Source organism: Macaca thibetana, chromosome 2 (assembly GCF_024542745.1).
Source record: "Macaca thibetana thibetana isolate TM-01 chromosome 2, ASM2454274v1, whole genome shotgun sequence".
NCBI classification, from domain to species: domain Eukaryota; kingdom Metazoa; phylum Chordata; class Mammalia; order Primates; family Cercopithecidae; genus Macaca; species Macaca thibetana.
The window spans coordinates 83,143,009-83,161,436 of record NC_065579.1 but is presented as its reverse complement, the minus strand read 5'-3'; the positions used below and the strand labels follow the sequence as shown (position 1 = coordinate 83,161,436).

Below are 18,428 nucleotides of genomic sequence, written 5' to 3'. Positions count from 1 at the left end.
TCCCCAGCCCCCACTTTATTAAGGTATAATTGGCAAATTAAATTGTATATATTTACAGTTTATAATGTGGTATCATATTAGTTATAGGGCTTTTTAGGTTATCAATTTCTTTTTGAGTGAACTTTCAAAGATTTTATCTATATCATCTCCATTGTCATATTTATTGGCTTATAGCTGTTTATTATACTCCCTTGATTATTTTTGATATCTATAGAGTTTACAGGATATCCTGCTCTCACGTATGATGTTGGTAATTTGTGTTTTACTTTTTTCCTGATAGTCTAGGACTGTAGGTTGAATTGTGCCCATCTAAAATTTATGTGTTGAAGTCTTCAAGCCCAGGACCTCAGACTGTGACCTTATTTGAAAATAAGGTTGGTCCAGATATAATTGGTTAAAATGAGGTCATAATGGATTGGATGACACTAATCCAGCATGACTATTGTCCTTATAAAAGGGGGAAATTTGGAGACAGACAAGCATAGAGGGAAGATGATGTGAAGAGACACAGGAGAAGACAGTCATCTACAGGACAGAGAGAAGATTACAGATCTTTCTGTCACAGCCCTCAGATATCTTGGTTTCAAGCTTCTAGCCTCCAGAACTGTGAGACAATACATTCCTTTTGTTTAAGCCAGCCAGCTTGTGGTGCTTTGCTATTGCAGCCTTAGCAATAAATATATCTGGCTAGAAGTCTTTTTATTTTATCTATATCTATACCTATCTATCAATCAACTATCTGCTCAGAGTACCAGCTTTTGTTCTGAATGATACTCTGCTGTTTTTCTGTTTCATTGATCTTTCACTCTCATCTTTATTATTTCTTTTCTACTGCTTCCGTGGTGTATTAGTTCGTTCTCACACTGCTATGAAGAAATACCTGACACCGGGTAATTTATAAAGAAAAGAGGTTGAATAGACTCACAGTTCTGCATGGCTGGGGAGGCCTCAGGAAACTTACAATCGTGGTGGAAGGCACCTCTCCACAGGGTGGCAGGAGAGAGAATGAGTGCGAAGGGGGAAGCCCCTTGTAAACCATCAGATCTCGTGAGAACTCACTATGGCAAGAACAGCCTTCAGGGAGCCCACCCCCATGATTCAGTTACCTCCCACCGGCTCCCTCACAACACTTGGAGATTTGGGGATTACAATTCAAGATGAGATTTGGGTGGGGAAACAAAGCCAAACTGATCACTTGGGCTTCATTTGCTTTTCTTTTTCTAGGTTTTTTTTTCTTTCTTTTCTTTCTTTTTTTTTTTTTTTGAGACAGAGTCTCGCTCTGTTGCCAGGCTGGAGTACAGTGGCGCAATCTCAGCTCACTGCAACCTCTGCCTCCTGGATTCAAGTGATTCTCCTGCCTCAGCCTCCCAGGTAACTGGGACTACAGGTGCACGCCACCATGCTCAGCTAATTTTTGAATTTTTAGTAGAGACGGGTTTCACCATGTTGGCTAGGATGGTCTCGATCTCTTGACCTTGTGATCCACCTGCCTCTTCCTCCCAAAGTGCTGGGATTACAGGCGTGAGCCACCGTGCCCGGCCTTGTTTTCTTTTCTTTTCTTTTCTTTTTTTTTCTTTTTCTTTTTTGAGACGGAGTTTCACTCTTGTTGCCCAGGCCGGAGTGCAATGGCGCAATGTGAGCTCACCACAACCTCTGCCTCTAAGGTTCAAGTGATTCTCCTGCCTCACCTTCCTGAGTAGCTGGGATTACAGGCATGCGCCAACACGCCCGGCTGATATTTTTTGTATTTTTAGTAGAGACAGGGTTTCTCCCTGTGGTCAGGCTGGTCTCAAACTCCTGACCTCAGGTGATCCGCCCACCTCGGCCTCCCAAAGTGCTGGGATTACAGGCATGAGCCACTGCGCCCGGACTTTTTTCTAGTTTTTTAAGATAGAAGCTGATGTCATTGATTTGGAACTTTTTAAGATAGAAGCTGATGTCATTGATTTGGAACTTTTTAAAATTTCTAATATTGGAACTTAAAGCCATAATTTTTTTTTTTTTTTTTTTTAAGACTGGGTTTCACTCTGTCACCCAGGCTGGAGTGCAGTGGTGCAATCATGGCTCACTGCAGCCTCAACTTCCCTGGGCCCAAGTAGCTGGGTATACAGGTGCATCCAACCATGCCTGGCTATTTGTGTGTGTGTGTGTGTGTGTGTGTGTGTGTGTGTGTGTGTGTGCAGTGGTGCAATCATGGCTCACTGCAGCCTCAACTTTCCTGGGCCCAAGTAGCTGGGTATACAGGTGCATCCAACCATGCCTGGCTATTTGTGTGTGTGTGTGTGTGTGTGTGTGTGTGTGTGTGTGTGTATTTTTTGCAGAGATAGGGTCTTGCCATGTTGCCCAGGCTGGTCTCGAACTCCTGGGCTGAAGTGATCTTTTGCCTTAGCCTCCCAAAGTGCTCGAAATTCAGGAGTGAGCCACCATGCCTGGCCCTTCTTCATGTTTCTTGTGTTTGGATCTATGAATTTCTTTCTTTCTTTTCTTTCTTTCCTTTCTTTTGACCGACTCTCTCTTTGTCAGCCAGGCTGGAGTACAATTGCACGATCTTGGCTCACTACAACCTCCACCTCCTGGGTTCTCAGCAACCTCCACCTCCCGGGTTCAAGCAATTCTCTTGCCTCATCCTCCTGAGTAGCTGGGACTGCAGGCACACACCACCATGCCTGGCTAATTTTTTGTATTTTTCGTGGAGGTGGGGTTTTATTATGTTGGCCAGGCTGGTCTCAAACTCCTGACCTCAGGTGATCTGCCCGCCTCGGCCTCCCAAAGTGCTGGGATTAAAGGCGTGAGCCACTGCACCCCGGCCCCAATCAGATTTTTTTTTCTGTCTCCTCTCTTCCTTCCTTTGGAGACTTTAAGTTACAGAGACATTAAACTACTTGAAGTTTTCCCAGAGCTCCCTCATGTTCTGTTCATTTTATTGTTCAGGATATTTTTCTTTCTGTATTTTACTTTGGATGGTTCCTACTGCTTTGCCTTCATGCGTCTTTTCTCTTCTGTAGTATCTAATCGGCCATGATCCCATCCAGTGCACTTTTCATCCCAGACATTGTCATTGTCCTTGTCTATTAATTTTATCTTCTGTGACTTTTTCTGTTTTTTTCAACTGATTAATTTTTCTCCTAATTATAGGTCATATTTTCTTGCTTTTTTGCATGTCTGGTGAATTTTTATTAGATACCAGACATTGTGAATTTTACCTTGTTGGATGCTAGATAATTCTATATTCATAAAAATATTGTTTAGGTTTGCTCTGGGGCATAGCTAAAATCAGACTGGCCAAGTTAAGTTACTTGGAAATGATTTGATCATTACAGGGTTTGCATGTAAGTTTTGTTAGATGGGACCAGAGTCACACTGTGTGTGCTTAATTTTGCCCCACTGGTGAGGCAAAAGACTTACAAACCCTCTTCCCTATAAATTATGAGGTTTTTCCTGTGTATTATGAGGTTTTCCCTCTGGCTGGAGAGGATAGGCATCATTCTCATCCTATGTATGCACCAGGGTTTGTTTCCTCTAATCTTTTTGGGTGTTTCTTTTCTGCTTGATTAGTTTTCTCACACGACTCTGCTGATTGGTACTCAGTTGAATACCTAAAAGAGGCCCTCCACATGCCTCTGGAGTTTTCTCTTTGCCAAACTTTGCCCTCTCCGACACTCTCTGTGAACTCTAGCTGCTGTGGGCTTCTTGGATTCCCAGTGCTGTCTCCTCAACTCAGGGAGGCCAGTGGGCTCCAGCTGCGTTTCTCTTCCCTTTACCACGACCTGTAAACTTTCATAGTAAGGTAGTAAGATGGAGCAGTTGTAGGAATTATTTATTTATTTACTTACTTATTTTGAGACAGAGTCTCATTCTTTCACCCAGGCTGGAGTACAGTGGCGTGATCTCGGCTCACTGCAACCTCCGCCTCCCAGGTTCAAGGGATTCTCCTGCCTCAACCTCCCAAGTAGCTGGGACTGCAGGCACCTGCCACCACACTGTGCTAATTTTTATATTTTTGGTAGAGACAGGGTTTCACTATGTTGGGCAGGCTGGTCTCGAACTCCTGACCTCAGGTGATCTGCCCACCTCAGCCTCCCAAAGTGCTGGGATTACAGGTGTGAGCCACCACACCCGGCCTCTTTTATTTATTGTTTCTCAGAGGCACACTCCTTCGTTGACTGATATCCAGTGTTTTTAGAACCATGTTTTATATATTTTTGTCCAGTTGTTTTTAGTTCTTTAAGGTGTGGAGCAAATCCAATCATTATTTCTCTGTTTTGGCTGGAAGCAGAAGGATAGCCAAGAAGTAATTTTTTAAAAAATATCTTAGTGGCCGGGCGCGGTGGCTCAAGCCTGTAATCCCAGCACTTTGGGAGGCCGAGACGGGCGAATCACAAGGTCAGGAGATTGAGACCATCCTGGCTAACACAGTGAAACCCCGTCTCTACTAAAAAATGCAAAAAAAACTAGCTGGGCGAGTTGGCGGGCGCCTGTATTCCCAGCTACTCGGGAGGCTGAGGTAGGAGAATGGCGTAAACCCCGGAGGTGGAGCTTGCAGTGAGCTGAGATCCGGCCACTGCACTCCAGCCTGGGTGACAGAGCCAGACTCCGTCTCAAAAAAAAAAAAAAAAAAAAAAAAAAAAAAAAAAAAAAAAAACCTTAGTTGAAGAAAAACATTGAGTTGAAGGTCTAAGGGTCTTATGAAGTAGTTTTTAAAAAGTAATTAAAAGAGGGGCCAGGCGCTGTGGCTCATGCCCGTAATCTCAGCACTTTGGGAGGCTGAGGCAGGCAGATCACTTGAGGCCAGGAGTTCAAGACCACCCTGGCCAACATAATGAAACCCTGTCTCTACTAAAAATGCAAAAAAGTTAGCCAGGCATTGTGGTGCATGCCTGTAATCCCAGCTACTGAGGAGACTGAGGCAGGAGAATTACTTGAACCCAGGAGGCAGAAGTTGTAGTGAGCTGAGATTGCGCCACTGCACTCTAGCCTGGGCGACAGAGCAAGACTCCCATCTCAAAAATAACAAAGAAAAGTAAGAAAAACCAACACGTCCTGTTGAATTTAGAGTATCAAAAGATGGAAGAAAATTCAAGATGAAAACGCAGATTACCTAGATATAAGAGATTAAAAACCAAGCTAACCTCACACTTTTTCACAGTAGACACTGCTGGAAGGCTCCTGAAGAATATCTGCCAAGTGTTAAGAGAGAAATACTGTATCAGAGATCATAGCCATGATGTAGGGAGAAAATACACTAAATAGAATATAGGATAAGATATTAAGGCCCAAGAATAATCACATAAGGCATTACACATAAATGATGACTGCTATTGAAAGATATGGAATAAACTTAACTATAATGTTGTTTGCAAGAAACACACCTAAAGCAAAATGACCCAGGAAGGCTAAATGTAACAATGAGAGAGTGGGTAAGTCATAAACTGGAAGGAAATCTGCAGTAATATTACTATATTGCTATTAACCGAAGTAGAATTGGAGCAAAAACTATAAGATGAGAGAAGTTTTATCTTAATAAAATAGACAGTAGTGACACCATAACATCGAAATTCATAAAACAAAAGCCATTAAAAATTCAAGGACCCAAAACACCATTGTGTAGGAGACTTTAGTAGACAACTTGGAAATACTGATACCTTAAGAAGGCACGAAATAAGATATTGAGGATGTGAATAGTGTTGTTTAATAATGTTGACTTGACAGTGTATTGTATATTGCACCATATTTGGGTTTTACCAAATATGCAGTATATTACCTTTCTAAAATCTGAAAAATTCTGAATTCTGAAAAAGAACTGTCCTAAGGGGTCCTTATAACCCTATGAGGATTGTGGACCTTTTATCTCCTTGCCACTCGTTCTGCAGTAGCCACACACACACACACACATATATTCTATAAATATTAGTACTTACCTTAAATGTTTCAATATGACATATGGAGAACCAGAGCCAGTATTTGTTGAATACTTGCTGTGTTCTGAACAATAGGCTATATACTTTGCATATGTTATTTAATTCAATCCCAACCAACACTTTGAAATGGAATCTAAGGCTCAAAATATTTAAGAATCTTTAGTGCCCAACATCGCTCACCTGGTAAGTAGCCAAGTTGGAATATTAGTCTAGATTTGTCTATTATTACACTGCCTCCTATGATTTTGCATACATCTGTAGAATAAATGTTTGTTACTCTCCTGTCTAGTTTTTCCCAAATGGATATGCCTTCGCCACTGGCTCTGATGATGCCACTTGCCGGCTCTTTGACCTTCGTGCAGATCAAGAGTTATTATTGTATTCTCATGACAATATCATCTGTGGAATCACTTCCGTAGCCTTCTCAAAAAGTGGGCGTCTCTTGTTGGCTGGTTACGATGACTTTAATTGTAACGTATGGGACACGCTAAAAGGAGATCGTGCAGGTTAGTAAATCAGTCCACATTAGGTTCTGATTTTCAGGAAGTGTGAAGAGGTTCCCGTCAGTTGTGTTCTAGGCCTCCATGGACATCTTGGAGTTGTGGGAAGTGGTAACCCAGTGCTTCTCATCATGTTCTTTATTGTTACCCTTTGTTTGTGGTTATAATCCATAAGCCATATTTACACTTTTGCTTTCTGAAGAATCACACTGAAGTCTGTAATATTTTCTTGTTTCATAGACTTCAAAGTTAAAGATGGATAGTGAATGTGATTCATTTTAGAAACCACACTTTTCTATCACCTGACAGGAAACATTGTAACTGTTCGTTTTCTTCCTTCTGAAGCAGATCTTGTATGGGACAGGACATACACTTGTCACTTCCCTTAGCCCCACACCCTGAGTCCTCCTCTGCAGCTTCCACAAGATGACAATACACATTAAGTCATACTGGGGACTGTCATTAATAACAAGTCACACAGAGTAATTTTTAACTCTTTTTAAAAATCAAAATTACACTTAAAGGAATCCAATTGTCCTATATAGCTTGTTACCAAAACACGGCATTGCTTCATTCCCAACCCATAGTTTCTGCTCCCCAAAGTAACTACATTTAGTCATTAACTACTCCTCCTCTCTCTCTCCACCTTGGTTTTGTTTTGTTTGGACAGGATCTCTTTATGCTGCTAAGGCTGGTTTCTTCCTGCCTCAACCTCTGGAGTAGCTGGGATTACAGGCTTGAATCACCTCACCTGGCCTACTTACATATCTCTAAATAACATGCCTGTATTGCTGTTACTTGTTTAAAAAAAAAATAGGTGTTATCTGTTGTTGACCTATTATCATGGATGATAAGGGTTTGGTTTTAAGCTGCCCCCACCATAGCCACATTCTTCCCCACCAATTTTTTCCCATATGATAGATTTTGTTTAGAGCCACATTCACTGTTTACATAATTCCGACTTTTTAAAAAGTCATTTGTTGCTGAGCCATGAGACGTGTTATGACTTCTTTTGCCATGCGGCTTTTTTTGTAATTTCTAGAGTTAATTTTTTGGTTTATAGTCTTAGTTTTGATGTGCTTTTCTCACTAATGAATCTTCACACTTTCTGCCACTTTTGATATGTCTTGGAGCAGATCCATTTTCATTGTGCTGGGTATTTAGTGTGCCTTTTTGATCTGGAAACTGATTGCCTTATAGAATAGGGACACTTGGGGGTGGGGGCTTGTTGAATTTTATTTCTTCTCCATTATCATTATTCCCTTTTTCTAGATCTCCCATTATGTTGATAATGGGCTTCCTGGACTGATCCTTTGACTTCTTTTTTTTGTTTTTAAGAATTTTTTTTTTTTTTTGAAATGGAGTCTTGCTCTGTTGCCCAGGCTGGAGTGCAGTGGTGTGATCTTGGCTCACTGCAGCCTCTGCCTCCCAGGTTCCAGCAATTCTCCTGCCTCAGCCTCCCGAGTAGACTAGCTGGGATTACAAGCGCGCACCACCATGCCTGGCTAGTTTTTGTATTTTTAGTAGTGACGGGTTTCACCATGTTGGCCAGGCTTGTCTTGAACTCCTGACCTCAGGTGATCTGCCCGCCTCAGCCTCCCAAAGTGCTGGGATTACAGGCATGAGCCACTGTGCCTGGCCTGACTTTTTAATTGTATTTTTTTTATTTTCCATCTTTTTTGCTTTATCTTCTGGAAGGAAACCTCACCTCGGGTTTCAACCCTTCTGTTAAGTTTTGGTTTTCATTTTCACTGCCATCTTTTTAACTTAAGAGCTAGTTTGTTCTGGGTTTTTCTTTTTTCTTTTTTTTCTTTTTTTCTTTTTTTTTTTTTTTTTGGGTGGCACCCATTCTTTTATATTGCAGGATCTGGCCGGCAGCCCGCAATGTAACGGGGCTCTCTCTTTGTTCCCAGGCAGATCGGCAGGTTGAGAAATAATAGGCACACACAAGATAGTGAAAGCTGGGTCTGGGGGATCACCGCCTTCCGGTCCCGCGGTGCCAACAATGCACTGGATATACCAGCATTTTATTATTAAGTTTAGTGAGGGCAGGGGTAGGTTAGTGAGGGATTTAGGGTCATTTGATGATGGTGAGATGGTCACATGGGGATGAAGTAGTTCTTTAACATAACATCTGTATGCAGAAGTACAGTATACAGAGATAATTTACAATATAGTGTGTGCATCAGTAATTTCTAACAGAGCCTTAAAACAGAAAGTCTTTCCATAACCTATGATTAGCAAGATATTAATCAGCAGTAACAGTTACAGCAAAAGCTGGTTACAATCCATGGAAAGAAGACGTGAAGCTAGACAACCGGGTAGACCAGAAATTCCCAGAAGGGAGTATGCCTTAACCCTAAAGAGGCCTAGAAGAACCATGGCAAGATGAGGGCGTTCATAGCCCTATCTTATCTGTATGGACAGGTGCTCCCCATGCGTCCGTTTATAGGCTCTCCACGAGGGTCGCATTCCATTCCCAGAGCTATGAACATCTGCTTTTCTGGGATAGGAATCTTGGTGATGTGAAACCTCCCTGACTGCACGTCCATTCATAGGCTCTCTGCAGGGGGAAGCACATCACGTGCTGTTGGCTCATTCTGGCAGTCCCACCTGGCATTGTCTTTACACAATCCTGCGTGCAATTTTGTATTTACAATAATCACAGGAGCATTTCATCTTTTATTCTGTAGCAATAGTTTCAGGGGGTCTCCCTACACTTTTATTCATAAATGAAGTCTTGTGTTTCTCTGAGCTTATTAGTGAAAAAAATTTTTTTTAAGTTTCTTCTTCAAGCATAGCTTTTGTGTTGCCAAGTTTTTTTCGTTTTTTTTTTCTTCATTTTTGGGGTTTCCTGTCCTTATTTTTAGAGTATTTCCTTAAAAGTGTTAGCTCTTATTCATACTTAAGAGTGAGGCACTAAAACCATTTGAAGCTCTGAGCACATGGCTGGCGTGCTGACTCTAGGCCTCCCTGAAGGGTGATCTGGCTGGCCATTAACTGAGGAAGCTCTCCTGTGTCTGCCTATCTGCCTTTCTGCCTTTCTTCCTTTTTTCCATCTTCCACTTTCCTCCATGAAGTGTATAAACTGGCTGCCAGTTTGGGGGCTGATTTCTAGAGAAAACCTGAGGGGCCATAAACTTCCGTTATTCCCCATTTCAGCAGTTTACCAATCTCATCTGGGTCTGTTTTCTTCCAGTCAGGAGACCCTGTTTTACCCTTTCCACTGAGTGAGTCTCTAGTCTTATGCCACAGCACAGGATGATCCGTCACCTGACTCTGCAGAGTGGAGGAAGAGGACACCTGGGGGGTCTTACTGATTGATGAACACTTTCCAGTGCAATCTTATTTTTCTCTGCCTTTGCCCCTACCTGTTCCAGAGATACCTGTTTCCACCTAGTAGGGATGCTTTTTGGAGAATCTGCAGTGTAATTTTGTTACTTGGCTTACTATATTATTCATTTTGAACTCACTATTTTGGTGTTCATTAACACAGTTGCCACCATCCAGCTTACAAAAGTTGGTTGCCATTGCCTGCTCTCATTTCACTGTCCTTGTGGATTTATGTCCTTACCCTTTTAACCCCCCTATGCAGTTGTTGGGGTTCCTGAGGTAACAGAGGCAGTGTAAGTTTTTTCCAGGAATAATTTTTTACAACCTCTTTTAAGAGGCTGCATGGTTTGCAGTTTTATACTTTGCAAGTAGATTCCTGGAAGTATTCTGTTGCTTAAAGCCAATTACTTTGTAAAGATATTTGGTGTTTTGCCTGGATTGAAACAATTCGTATCCATAACAAAATAAAAATGTGCTTGTTGTCCACACTTACATGCTTGCGTTTTAGTTTTGCTTTACTTACAAGCTGGTTTCAAGTTGGCTCAACTGGAACTTTGAACTTAAAATTGGATCCTGACTTGGGAATTGCTAATTCATTTCCCTGTCCAATGTGACTTAAAGTATTTACCCACAATGTTCATATTTTTTTGTTATTTCAACTCATAATGGTAAATTTTCCCATTGCCAAACATGGCCATTACGGGAGATACTATAGAGAATATTTAGAGTTAGACAAGATGAACTTCTTTTCCTGAGATGATTGATCGAAAATGATATACTTACGAATATAGGGGGATAATGTAAATTCAAACATAGTGTATTTTAAAAAATTTTTGAGCATTTGATATATTCTGATTTTTCTTATTAATCTTATTGTATTTCTTGTTTTCCTCCCAAATACTGGAAATACATCAAGTGAGTTTAATATGTGAAAGAAATGAAAACTAGATGAGTTTCATGGTTTCAGAAGGTTATGACCAATAACATTCCAGAGTTTGGTGATTAGCATAAGAAAGTAAATAAATTATGTTGGTATTTTTGGAAGCAGTGATGTAAGGCAGCTTTATTCTTATGTTTTTATTGTTCCTGTGGTGAAGGACTACTTCAGTGAACTTCATTGAAAATCTTGTTTTTGTTGAAAATAGCATAGCTCAGTAGCAAAATTTGGAATATCATGAACTTATTAAAGATGTGGAATAATTGTCTGCATATGTTTTCCTAGATAAGTTGAATTATAAAATGATTTTTCAAAAAATAAAACCACAAATTGAGGCAAATGTCAAAATTCAAATAATCCAAATTTATAAATACATCCAGCTTACTTCTAACCTGTCTTCTTACTCAGAGAAATTTGTTTTCTTTTAAAGTATTATCATTTTTTAACTGATGAGCTTTCAGACTGGACTGATAGTTTTTAAGTACCCTTTTAAATCTCTGCATATACTTGTTTAATTCTAAAACTCTACAATTGCTAATTTTTTACTGAATTTTTTTTTCAGGTGTCCTTGCTGGTCATGACAACCGTGTGAGCTGCTTAGGTGTAACTGATGATGGCATGGCTGTGGCAACAGGCTCTTGGGACAGTTTCCTTAGAATCTGGAATTAACAGTGTCATACATGTTCTTTGTTCTCCATTGATATATCTGGAGAAATCAATGCTACAGCCTATAGCTGTGAAAAAATTCTACCTTATATTTGCAGGTGAAGATTTTTCTATGAGATTATATACAAAAACAAGCTTTCAGTATACTACCAAAAAAAAGTCAGGGGGGAAAAAGGCAAAGGCGCCTTCTGAGATCAAAAGGACCAGTGTATTAATTTGAGGAGTTGGGTTAATTTAACCTTAATGAATTGTTGTGTGTACTCAAGAGTCTATTTTCTTTGTGTAGAACATAATGTACACATTATAGCAGGTCGCCATTGTGTTTGCATTTTTTAAGAAGTACATTTTTAACTTTGTATACACAAGAAATGTCACGTTTTTTAGTTTTGTAATGGAAGAACCAGGTACAGAAATAGACAGAAATGATACTGTATGTGTGTATATTTATGTCTGAAGAAAGTCCCCTTGAATTCTGATATCTCTTTGAATCTAAGAGATCCTGATGGCTTCATGTTTAAGAGCATTGACAGGAGGGGTACCTCTAAGGGGAGTCCTTCGTTTCTCATGCATCATTTGCCATATACTATTAATCTAAGTGCTCGCTTTCAGTCCTTTGAGGGGACAGATAATCTGAAGGCCAGAGATTAGAGATTTCACTGATATTTTGGACATACATAAGAAACTTCTTTAGAATTTATTAATAAAAAGTAGATAATAGCATATAAATGGTTCTTCACATTTTAAAAGCCTGGTTATGATCTGGTTATGATTTAGTACCCCCCTAAATGGCTGAACTTTCCTATTCATTTCATATTTGGAACTAAGTTTGTAGTGTATATTCATCTTTCAGAAGTTTGGTAAACATTGGGATTGTCCCTGCATCTGAACATCTTTCCCAGTGCTATCAGTATACATTTAGAGAGGAAATGCAGTGTGACAGTGTTACATTTGGAGAGAAGTGTGAAATCTAACCAATCACTAAGACATATTTGTTGTAATATGGTGGTTTATTTCACGTTTGCATACTATAAAATCTGAATCGATGTGAAATATCTGTGCCTTTACATTTCTTAAAATGAAACCCTTAAGCTTTTTGTTCTGTTTTGCAATATTTTGTAATATTCCCTTCCTTAGCACAAAATACTGGTTTCTAAGTGGTTTTGCTTCAAAGGATATCTAGATCTAAGTGATTCCACTTAAAGCCAAAATAAAAATTCCTAAAGCAGTTCTTAAAGGAGTTAGAGATAAATAGTTCTTCTGTGGTATAATAATGTGTCTATTACTAGAATGTCCCCCACCACCAAGTTAAAGATACTTTTCCTGTTGGATTTTCTTTTACAAATAAGTCGGAATGATTTATAATAGAAGATTGTTAGTCTTGCGTGATGGTTAAGTCTTGGATTATTCTGATATATAGACGTGCATTGTTTTGTAACTTAGTTACTTTTCAGATAGGTCTGTGTTAACTTTTGAACATGTGTAACCTTAACCTAAATACTCCCAAATTTTACCTCTGAATTTTTGTTTATATTGTGAATGTGCTAATATATGCATCAACTGTAAAGACATCAGTATCAGTTTTGTTTATTAAAATCAGTTGACAATTAGAAGAATAATAAAATGGATAAAGGCAAATTAAGATATAGGACCAAAACAGAATATCGTAGATGGCAGTTATGAATGTATATTTATATTTTGGTTAAGATTTCTATTAACTTTTTGGCTGGGTGCAGTGGCTCACACCTGTAATCCCAGCACTTTGGGAGGCCAAGGTGGGCGGACCACTTGAGGTCAGGAGTTCACGACCAGCCTAGCCAACATGGTGAAACCCCATCTCTTCTAAAAATACAAAAATTAGCTGGGTGTGGTGGCACATTCCTGTAATCCCACCTACTTGGGAGGCTGAGGCAGGAGAATCGCCTGAACTCAGGAGGCAGAGGTTGCAGTGAGCCGAGATTGTGCCACGGTACTCCAGCCTAGACGACAGAGTGAGACTCCGTCTCAAATTTAAAAAATAAAATAAAAATTTTAAAAAATTATATGAACTTTTGCTATTAATGCTATGAATGTTTATTTGTAGGCTGTTTATATCACTTCATAAAGAACAGCTCTTTAAGAAAAGAATAAAGGAATGTATTCATTTCCGGAAAAAGAGGGTTGGGGAAAGTTCGCCATGTAGGTTAGTCAGAAATTTATTCTGAAGTCCTGTTCAAGAAAGCAATTGTATTATGCATAAAAATAACCTTAAATGTATGAGAGAGAATCTCCTCTACTTAAAAGTTATAGTAGTCAGAGGCATACAGACCACAGGAATTATATGGCCTTAACATATTTCAAAATGACATTTATTTTAATGTTCTTAAAGTTTATGAAGAGGAGTTTAAAGCAATTCCCATAATTAAACATTTATTCGGCGACTAAAAACTATTTAACACTTGTGGTTAATTATACACATAAACAAATGGCCACAGAGTAGCTTCACTACCACAGTTACCTTCCTGGTTACACCTTTGCTTTCTAATATTAGAGGCTCCAGTTGCTAAGTATATTTGTTTACTTGCAGTTTAAGTTGAGCTGATTATTTGTTTAATTCTGTTACTGTTCCTGAATTCAATGAGTATATAATTTGTAGAGATGTTGAATATTTTTGATCTTACTTTTTAAGGCTGAAAAATCTGGCTGGATTTAGTTTTAAAAAATATGCATCATCCAGAATATTGCAGTTAATGTTCCTTTTTTTTTTTTTTTTTAAAAGACAGAATCTCTGTCACCCAGGCTGGCATGTGCAGAGGCACGATCTTGGCTCATTGCAACCTCAACCTCTGCCTCCCGGGTTCAAGTGATTCTTGTGCCCCAGCCTCCCAAGTAGCTGGGACTATAGGCATATGCCACCATGCCTGGCTAATTTTTGTATTTTTAGTAGAGACGGGGTTTCGCCATCTTGGCCAGTCTGATCTCCTACTCCTGGCCTCAAGTGATCCACTGGCCTCAGCCTCCCAAAGTGCTAGGATTACAGACGTGAGTCACCGTGCCCAGCCAGGTTTCCTTCTTTACTTTCTAGGAAACATTTAAACATAATGTGCCTCAGAAGGTTAATTTGTCGACTCTGTAGCATGTCAAGAAGAGTAATTTTTTGAGATCTGGCAAGAATGTTTTAGAGATACATATTCTTTTCTAAATATGTGATCACCCTGTGGTGTTTAGCATATCATCCCAAAAACCTGCTTAAGAGCAGTTCTTGGCCAGGCACAGTGGCTCATGCCTGTAATCCCAGAACTTTGGGAGACTGAGGCAGATGGATCACGAGGTCAGGAGTTCAAGACCAGCCTGGGCAGGATGGTGAAGCCCCGTCTCTACTAAAAATACAAAAATGAGCCAGGTGTGGTGGCAGATGCCTGTCATCTCAGCTACTCATGAGGCTGAGGCAGAGAATTGCTTGAACCCGGGAGGCGGAGGTTGCAGTGAGCTGAGATCACGTCACTGCACTCCAGCTGGGCGACAGAGCAAGACTCCGTCTCAAAATAAATAAATAAATAAATAAATAAAATAAAAAGCAGTTTTTGCTATCAGCAAGGATGTCTCCTCCACTTTAATGGACAGGCCTCATTTTTGGCAGCTATACTGTTTGAGATTTAGACTGAATATCCAGGATTCCTCCCTAGCTCAAGTTTTTACTTGTGATTACACATACCACATTGAATTGCATCTTCAGAGGCAAAGATTTGGGCTTCATATCTCATCAGCAAAAGGGCCTGTTCAGCAATTTCCTTCATTTTAGACTCATATGACCTCAGAGATTGCATGATAATAGTAAACTAGTCTCCTGGAAATAATGGATGTAGGTGCTTCTAGAATATGTTACAGAATTTCAAACTTAACCTATTAATAAATGGATCTTGACTTAAGGTGACAAAGTGAAACTTTTATTATTGCCTAAAAATGCTGTGCCAGTATTGTACAACTGAGCTCCTCCAATACTCTTGGTATTTTGGATTTAATAATAATTTAAGACCTTAAGCATTTTCAATGTGAACATGTTCAGGGAAATATGCTTTGATGTAAATGTCTCAGATCTAAGTTGTAACACAATGAATACTTGTGGCTTATTCTTGGTTTAACTTAGGAAAACTGGTTAAACAATCCCCCATTTGGGCCTGTCATCATTTTAATAGTGAAGATGTTCTTTCTAAAATCTTCAGGGTCTGAGTCAGGCTGAATTTTTTTTTTTTAATTAAATATTATGTTCAGATTCTTTCCTTTCTGCCATTGTGAAAAAGCAAAATTTTAAATGATTTCTTCTGTTAGAATTTTTAAAAATATCCACAGGTTGGACTATCTTATGGGTTGCACAATGAATTTATATTTTAAATTAGATTAAGTAGAATGTGAAGTACATTTCAGATTTACTAGTTTTCTTTCCATTGTTCATTTTGGGTTGCCTCAGATTCAGTGTATATTTTAAAATATTGGTTACATAATAGGTACTCAGTGAAATGGTTTATAGAATATCTAAGCTAGCACTTTATTTTTAAAAAGTAACTTATTAATCACACATTGATGGTACACCTTGTATTTAGCAAATGTTTGCATGTCGATAAAATCTCCTATGTCTTCTTTAAATCCAGTTACTGATTTTGTAAAATACAGTTGTGATAAAGCAGCATTACGGGGGGGGGGGAAAAAGCTATGTTCCAACTGGTGTTAAATGTATTCAACAAAATCTTACATCGTACAGTATTTCTTAATTAATAGAACTTCAAGTGATATACTTGGTAGATATCTCAAGCCTTTTGTCTTTTACACAATGGTGCTTTATCCTATTGTTTTCTTTTCAAAGAAGCATCTGAACACTTGCATTTCTATTTTCCTATCCAAAGGCATTCACATGTAAGTGTGTTTTTAAAGTTGATTAAAATTATTTTCCTGTTAAAGCATTCTGAAAATGTTTGTCTTTACCTAGAATGATTTGTACACACTTGTGGTCAATTGAACATGAATGTCAGTAGTAGTCTAATTATGGGAAGGGTAAACATGTTAGATTAAGGCTCTTAAAGCTCTAAACCATATAAACTATGGACTTGTATCATGATTTAACTGTTCTTAGATCTTTCTTACACAGTGATTCATTCCTCTATTTGTACAGTGGCTTTATGAAATGATGTGAATTGATCCTGTAATCAATAAAGTGCTTTTAACCAGATTTCATTGTATCTTTTTTTTTATGCCGCACTTTTTTTTTTTTTTTTGAGTGTTACTGTTGCCCAGGCTGGAGTGCAGTGGTGTGATCATGGTTTACTGCAACCTCAGCCTCCCGTGCTCAAACGATCATCCTACCTCAGCTTCCTGAGTAGGATCGGACTATGGGTACATGCCACTATGCCCAATTAATTTTTATATTTTTTATGGAGACAGGGTCTGTGTTGCCCAGGGTGGTCTTGAACTCCTGGGCTCAAGAGATCTGCCTGCCCCAGCCTCTTAAAGTGCTGGGATTACAGGCATGAACTACCATGCCCAGCCAATTTTTTATAAAGTTTTTATTGAAACAGGGGTCTTGCTTTGTTGCCCAGGCATGTCTTGAACTCCTGACTTTAAGGGCCCGTCCCACCTTGATCTCTCAGACTGCTGGGATTGCAGGCTTGAGCCAACAAGCCTGGCCTCTATAATTTTTAAATAAGCAATTCTGCTTATGGTGTTGATAAATTATCTTTACTACTTTCTTTCACCACCACACCCTTGGGGGAGGATGAATGTGGAAATTGAAGATGTTATATAATTATTTACAGATTATCTTAAATTTACTTCAAAATGTGGGAGATAAAACAACTTTAGCCATGGGTTGGAAATTCCTGAAGCTGCACAATGGGGTCATGATGGTTTACTATGCTCTCCTGGTTATTTCTGTCCTTGATTAATATTATTCTATAATAAAATGTTTCTTTCCCTTATGAGTCCATGCAGGGGTACACAGCACTATAGGTTGAAGCAGAGGGCAAGAATTAATTGCCCTTTGACACTCTGAATATTAGTTCTATTGTCCAGTGAAGCATACTAAGTACCTGTAAATTGTTATGTCTAAGGCAGAAAACTTGAAATGTGCTCCTCCAATGGTATTGTGTCCAGAATTGGTGGGTTCTTGGTCTCGCTGACTTCAAGCATAAAGCCCCGGACCCTCACGGTGAGTGTTACAGTTCTTAAAGATGGTGTGTCTGGAGTTTGTTCCTTCAGATGTTCAGATGTGTCCGCAGTTTCTTCCTTCTGGTGGGTTGGTGGTCTCGCTGACTTCAGAAGTGAAGCCAAAGACCTTCGCGGTTTTGCGAAAAAACAAAGCCCCCACAGTGTGGAAAGGGACCCCAGCGGGTTGCCACTGCTGGCTCAGGCAGCCTGCTTTTATTCCCTTATCTGACTCCACCCACATCCTGCTGACTGGTCCATTTTACAGAGAGCTGATTGGTCCATTTTGACAGAGTGCTGATTGGTGTGTTTACAATCCCTGAGCTAGACACAGAGTACTGATTGGTGCATTTACAATCCTTTAGCTAGACACAGAACTGCTAGAGAGAAAAGTTCTCCACATCCCCACTAGGTTAGCTAGATACAGAATACTGATTGGTGTATTTACAAACCTTGAGCTAGACACAGGGTGCCGATTGGTGTATTTACAATCCCTTAGCTAGACACAAAGGTTCTCCAAGTCCCCACTAGACTCAGGAGCCCAGGTGGCTTCACCTAGTGGATCCTGCACTGGGGCTGCAGGTGGAGCTGCCCGCCAGTCCCCCTCCATGCGCCCACACTCCTCAGCCCCTGGGCGGTCGATGGGACTGGGTGCCACAGCACTGGGCAGCGCTCATCAGGGAGGCTCCGGCCGTGCAGGAGCCCAAGGCGGGTGGGGGAGGTTCGGGCATGGCGGGCTGCAGGTCCCAAGCCCTGCCCCATGGGGAGGCAGCTGAGGCCCAGCGAGAATTGGAGTGTAGCACTGGCAGGCCAGCACTGCTGGGGGACCCAGTGCACCCTCTGCAGCTGCTGGCCTGGGTGCTAAGCCCCTCACTGCCCGGGGCCAGCAGTGCTGGCCACTCA

At 40.1% G+C, this 18,428-nt stretch overlaps 1 protein-coding gene across 1 annotated transcript in view; it reads left to right on the top strand.

The window, feature by feature from the left end:
• The window catches only part of GNB4 (G protein subunit beta 4), a 59,210-nt gene extending 42,656 nt beyond the window's left edge, over window positions 1-16,554 (top strand). The window contains exons 9-10 of the mRNA XM_050778317.1: window positions 6,208-6,424; window positions 11,251-16,554. Coding sequence (XP_050634274.1) covers window positions 6,208-6,424; window positions 11,251-11,357 — 324 coding nt within the window. The 3' untranslated portion in view covers window positions 11,358-16,554. The remainder of the gene's footprint in view (window positions 1-6,207; window positions 6,425-11,250) is intronic.
• The last annotated feature ends 1,874 nt before the right edge of the window (window positions 16,555-18,428 follow it).